Raw genomic sequence first — 6993 nt, 5'->3', positions numbered from 1 at the left:
AAATAACAGATTGGCCGCTTATTTTTTAGGAAGGACATTATCGAAATATACTGAAGAGGAGCAATATGAAGAAAATGAATTGATAATTTATTCATTGCCAATCCCTTTCATATCCATCACCAGCGCCAGCTCCACATCTCAGGTGTTCAAACTCAGGTGTCCATTCGATAAATCATCTATAGACCTATAGCCACCAGGCAGTGATATTGTCCATGTTGTTTCCTCTTGGCTTTTAACCGTATCTTCCTGTCATTTTGGATTTTGGATACCAAAGCAATTATGTCGTTATTCTGGCGCATCTGCAGAGCGCGACTCACATTCTCTGTTTGGCCCCTTTGTGCATTGTTGTGACTGCACGAGGCTCCAGGATGATTCTACAAAAGGGACGGTTAAAAATGAGCTACATCATATTGTTTGACAGAAAGTTGCAGGTTGATAGAGTGGATTCTTCAAGGGGGTGAAAATGGCGAATTCCCAAAAAACGGCTGAGATCCTGCCTTCTGGTGGGTATAGCCTTGAGGGAATCACCGTGTCGACCGTGAAAAATCTAATTAGAGCTCGCATTTAAATGAAAAGTCATTTTTTTAACTCAAGTATGACGTGGACACTTCCCTCTTCCTAGATGAAAAGAACAGTTTTACAGAAAATGGCTAATTTTTATTAAATGTGGCGTGCTGATCATTCGGTGACGTAAAATAATTAACATAATAGCGTAATTAAAAGCGCGCTAACAATGCCATTAATTTATCATACCGTTTTACTAACTTTCTGACCCAACTACTCTCCCATAATTAATTAAACGAGTTGCCTTTCAAAAATCTGTTATCAAACAAGTAGTTTTCACCTTAGGCTTTTGTTTAAACCATCTTGATTAGGGTAGTTAAACTCATCTCGACATTACATTAAAAAAAAATCACCAAATACATTCCGAAACGAGCTGTGGCGAGCGCCAAACAGACACAGGCATAGGGCTGATGATGCCAGGATCCTTAGCTCTTAATCCGCAACAGCTCCAAGTTTTACTTCACTTATTTACTGGAAGGAAATGGTTTAAAATAATGAGAAAGCATCCTTTGATTCTGCAGCCACCACTAAAGCGATGATGAGTCCGTTGACCAAGAAGAACGCACTGAGTCTTCTATCAATGATTCGCGTTCCTCTGTGGACAATAACACATTCTTCGATGTCTAGGGCGTTTATGCTGTTTTATTTTGGTGTTTTTATTCAGTAAGAGTGGAAATAATGCAACATTATGTCTTATACAAGTACCGAGGATTAATATATGTTCGTGCGTAATTAATATATGGCCATGCGTAATTATACGCCCTATTATTGGTTTCAAGTGCAGCCGCGTCTTTCCATCGCGTCCCGTTCCCATTCTAGGAATCTGTTTTCCTTCAGAGCACACATTCTCTCGCTCTCCCTTTCCGCCACACCTTTCAATTTCATCCTCGTCTCTTTTTATTTAAGACATTTAATTAGGCAGAAATTCTATACCGTTTTGCTATCTGGGAGGTATTTGTTTCTGACCTTCCTGTGGTAATCACATTGCAACGCGGCGACGCGGTGACTGTATCCGCTCTGTCACCTGCTATCTGCTACCGCTACCGCGTCCTCTAATGGTTCATGGTGGAGAGAGTTAGCTTATTATTCTAAAAGGTTTTGTCGGGCTAAGCCGTGCATGTGTGCTTAAATGTACATTTCATTAACAAACTGCAAAGATATAAAAGCGGATTTGTGAGGCTTCAAAAGATCACAGGGAGGACGGGTTCGATCTCCTATCACCTAGTTACATTGTCTGTCTTTCACAACACGCTGCATCTCGGATTTAAAGACGAAGGAGCCTTTTAGGATAGCCTACACCTGTTTCTAAACGTTTCTGAGATGCCCAAATCAAAATAACATAACGTAGTATTACCAATTTGTAAGTGGCTCTGGATAAGAGCATCTGCTAAATGACGTAAATGTAAATGTAAATGTAAAATTACTCCCCCAAACAAACAATATGATGTATATATAAACAATACCGTGAAAAATGAAACAAACATGTTACGCAAACAGTTGTGTAGTGTCAGTGTGAGCTAGATATAGGACTGAATGGGTGAGCTGTGATTTCATCTGCTAAGTAGCCCGGTATTGATAGACTCCACATCACACAGGTCACCGGGTGCATGCCTGAGCAAGAGATTAGCACAATGCATGTCTAATCGGGGGCCTTGTCCCTTTTCACTGCGACACATTATTAACGATATGATTTAATTAAGCCGACTTTTATTCAAACAAAAGGAGCAGCCACGTCAAAGGTGCCGCACCAGGCACGAGCCCCCTATGCCAGGTAGAATTAAAGGATAGAGAAGGAAGATGATCGCCGCTGCCGCGAGGCGCTTGTTTTTAGATTAAATCCAAACCCTCAATAACAAAATACAGGCTCGGGAATGAGGAATTGAATGATATCAGAATTTATATAATATTAGATACTCAAATTGTAAAATATGTATTAGTAAAGGCCCATTTTCGATGTACATAGCCTATATTATCCGAGGAAAATGTTATAAACAACAGAGCTATAATCTGGACTATTTCTAGCAATGTAAAATATTTAAAATATAATGGTTATAATATTGAAATAATATTGAACAATTATCAAATTAAAATAATCATAATATTTGTATTAATTTAGGCCTAATTGAGTTATTATAATAGTTATATTTGTTGACCTAAATAAAGATGATGTGATCTACATAATAGTGTTCATAAGAAACTAATCTAAGTATTTGTGGTGGTGTCTGAGGGAGTTGTGGTTCGTGGTAGCGAAATCCTCACAGTACAATGCCAATGTGCACAGATTGGTGTTTAGCTTTTCAATGGAGGCCAGAAGAGGAGCTTTGAACTGAGCAAAATAGAACTTGTCATGGTTAACTGCTACTCCGTTCCCATTGTAAAGTCATTTACACATTTTTGTTAGTTCTAATAGAGGGGTGGTAAGAATAATTGCTTCTGTTGTCAATTAAAATATATTTTCATTACGACAGGAGGTGTTTCAGACGGAATCAATAGGAAGTTATATTGCTTTGTGGCACATATATAGAGAATCTAAGATAGGAAGATACTCCTGTTTTATTTATTCACAACAAAGCAACGGCAGCTTTTGTAAATTAGCAATGAACATGTCCTATTTTAAATAGATAAACAGTGCTATGTGTCTGCCCAACCATCATCAGCCTATTGGCAGGCTATTATCAGAGCAGGGATGCTAATGATACTGTTCCTGACCCCCTCCACTCCACTCCACTACAATGACATCGGACAACATTTCTCACACAACGCAGGAAACGTTTAGACTTCTGTATTCGTTTCTACATCCTTTCTTGTGAACAGCCCACATACACCGCGCACCTTCATGGTTGTGAATGGGGCCTTTGCATTCACCCGGTCCCGCATTTCCTACTTGTTCATATGCTAACACATGCAATGATTAGGTCGTTAACACCTCTGGCAAAACCCGTTGACAATTATTTATTTATTCTTTTCCATGGTTGTTTTCAGTATCCTTCTCACCTTCGACAAATCCACGGAATTAATCGTCTGAATATAGCCTTACATTCCATGGTGAAACTTGCACAATCCATCGTGAAATTTAAACTAGATTTTTGTTAGTATAATAGTAAAAATAATAATACTAAGTAGGCTCTGTCTTTCACCAAAAGGTCTTATGCCTAAAGTAAGAATTACACGTCAAGTCATTTGGGTGTGGAGAAGGCAACTAAGAATTATAGACTCTATTTTCCAATTTAATAAAAAAGGATTATATCCCGTGCAACATAAAGACGAGCACACAATAATAACTAGAAGATATTCAATTAACTTAGCTGTCGACGTTTTCATTCAGCCGCTTTCAACACAAGCAATTTGTTTAAGCAAAGTTAAGATTTGGTTTTAGTGCAGCCGGGATGCGCATCAGATCTTTCAATCATGTAGCCCCCCCCCCTCCTACAGTTAAATGGTCTATGACGGACGAACACAGACAGAAAGTAGTGGAAAGCAGCATTACTGTTGTCCCTTTGTTGACAAATCCATGAAACAACTTCAGTTTGCATGGTTTAGCAGGGGGACGTCTGACGTCACCCAATCACGTGGCGGCACTGATAGTATATCTTAAAGTGGAAAAGTAATCTATCAGACAGTCCTTAAAACCGGCTTTAAAAGCATGTGTCATTTTGACTTCGCACTCTTAAACCACTCTTACTAGGAAATAGCGGTCGAAGGACATCGAGGCGTGAAGCGCACACACCAAAACCCTTAAGAAGACTACTAGGCTACTTGACTGGAGAAATATTTTCTGAAGTTTAAGTTTCTCTGGCAGGCCGGTCTGACCTGCATTTAGAATCCGGCGACATCCGATCTGACGGCAACGGACGGGCCGCGCGCGCACCCTCACCTAGATCCCTGGTTGTTCTTCGGTAAAGTAAGCTGTGATGACCCTGTCTGGTGGCAACAGTGCCAACGACATGTCCGGTCAGACGGTGCTCACTGCCGAGGATGTGGATATCGACGTGGTCGGCGAAGGCGATGAGGGAATGGAGCGAGACAGCGACTGCGACAGCCAGGGGGGCATGCACGACCGCTCGGAGGAGGTGGAGGAGATAGAAGTGAAGGACAGGTCCGGGAGTCCCTGCGAGAGTGCCGGGGAGGGAGAGACCAAAACGGACGGCACTGAGAGCGCGTCGGGTGCCATGAGCAGCAAGCCGAAAAACAGTCTAGTGAAGCCCCCCTACTCCTACATCGCGCTCATCACCATGTCGATACTCCAGAGCCCGCAGAAGAAACTCACACTCAGCGGGATCTGCGAGTTTATCAGCAGCCGGTTCCCGTACTACCGAGAGAAGTTTCCAGCCTGGCAGAACTCCATCCGCCACAACCTGTCGCTGAACGACTGCTTCGTGAAAATCCCCCGGGAGCCGGGCAACCCTGGTAAGGGCAACTACTGGACCTTGGACCCCCAGTCGGAAGATATGTTTGACAACGGCAGCTTCCTCAGGAGAAGGAAACGATTCAAGAGGCACCAGCCAGACATTCTCAGGGACCAGACAGCCCTCATGATGCAAAGTTTTGGGGCTTACAGTATTGGGAATCCTTACGGACGTCACTATGGAATTCACCCAGCCTACACCCATCCAGCGGGGATGTACCCTTACATGCACCCAGTAGGTCCTATGCTTCCCCCGACTGTCCCTCTCTTGTCCTCCGCTGAGCTGAACAGAAAAGCCTTCAACTCTCAGCTCAGCCCTAGCCTACAGATGCAGCTAAACAGTCTGAGCACCGCGTCTATGATAAAGTCCGAGCCCTCCAGTAGACCGTCTTTCAGTATAGAAAACATCATCGGGGTATCCACTTCCTCGAGTGCACAGACTTTTATGCGGCCTCCGGTGACTGTTCAGTCGGCGTTGTTGAGCGCACATGCCCTAACCAGGACAACAGCAGCTATTGCACCAATTCTTAGCATGCCATCTAATATCATGTCGGGACAGTTTTTACCCTCAGTAACGGCAGTGTCCAAATGGCCTCAATAGTCTCAATAAAATACTTACTTTTCTAGAGACTTGGGGGGGGAAGACTGTACAGCACGAAATAGGCATGCAGCACTGGAAGATGTCCACCAATCTGTAGCCATGTAAAGACTAAACAAAGAGACAACAGCAAAGGAATGCTATCTGTACAGGTAATATTTGTACATATTTGTAAAAATAAATACTTTTACTTGTTTGACTTTTACTTATTTTATTTCGTTGTTTGAACTGTACAACAATTGTAGTTATAGACGAGCTTTCCTGATATTATTTTCTATTTGATTTTGTAACTGGTAGCTGTTAGTTTAAAATAATCAACACTTTTGCTTTGATTTTTCATACATGATACAACATGTTCTTATTCTAAGTCTGGACAAATGGTCTGTTTATAAACTGAAATATATGTATTCTATGTATCTCTATTGTGTTGTAAAGTGGAATAATTTGTTAATAAATCTAAAGAAAGAAGCATTAGCACTATTCATTTTCTTTATGTCGTTTTTGAAATGTCTGATAGATCTGCTTTGTGATATTTATTGAAACGTCTCTAATTGAAACCATTTTAATAGTAGGAAATAATCGGACATGACAAAATATCAGTACAGGTTTTGTAAAGAAATAGGTATAAATGTTACCACAATAAACAATCAAAACAAGATTACAAACCAGGTGCATTTAATTTAAGGTCAATAATAAAGTTAGGCCTCTGAAACTCGAATATTTTTATTGCTACGACAATTAAGTGAGAGTGTAATGACGTGTTTATTACCGCGAGCAAGTAATGAATGAATCAACTGAAACACAGGCCATTTCCCATAGGCCTAGTTCAAATGTAATATCTCTCAAAATAAAATATGGCTATTGATATTACAAATTAGGAAATGTTTACTTTAGTTTAATATCAATTCATTATACATTTCAATTTACAGTTACATTCAACTGTTTTTGAAGTTATTTTGTTTTTTATTATGATATAATCTTGTTGTCATTTGGCATGACAATAACTAGGCTACACCATTATAGCCTTTTTCTGCTAGTACCTTATGATGGCTTATTTACAGATGTCAAAACAATGAAATAGATTTTATTTTGAATACCATACAGGCCTAAATACTAATCAGGAATTAGGCTACTTATAAGACCACAGAATGGAGGATTCTAACTCGTTATTATATTACAGACAAAACTTCAAAACAAACATTAAATCATTACAACTGGTATGAAAATGATTTTGGTGGATCAAAATAGTAAAATATTTTATTATCAATAAGCTGTTACTAATGTTTTCACTAACATTACTAACATGAAAATGAGAGTGGATTCACTCATGAGAAATGTTAGATGCAGTGCAGATGATCTTTAGCCTAACTGGTAAATGCCGAGACATTATGGTATCGTATTACAAGAGAAACCGAGGAGATATAAA

At 40.2% G+C, this 6993-nt stretch overlaps 1 protein-coding gene across 1 annotated transcript; it reads left to right on the top strand.

Moving 5' to 3' along the window:
* The first annotated feature begins 4046 nt into the window (after positions 1 to 4046).
* Positions 4047 to 6047, top strand: foxd3 (forkhead box D3). Its single transcript, XM_014123441.3, has one exon. The coding sequence runs from the start codon at positions 4476 to 4478 to the stop codon at positions 5568 to 5570; it is 1095 nt and encodes a 364-aa protein (XP_013978916.1). The 5' UTR covers positions 4047 to 4475; the 3' UTR covers positions 5571 to 6047.
* Positions 6048 to 6993: the final 946 nt, after the last annotated feature.

This window comes from Salmo salar, chromosome 10, assembly GCF_965601325.2.
Source record: "Salmo salar chromosome 10, fSalSal1, whole genome shotgun sequence".
Taxonomy (NCBI): Eukaryota; Metazoa; Chordata; class Actinopteri; order Salmoniformes; family Salmonidae; genus Salmo; species Salmo salar.
The sequence above is the reverse complement of the archived record's forward strand: the minus strand, read 5'-3'. Positions and strand labels throughout refer to the sequence as shown.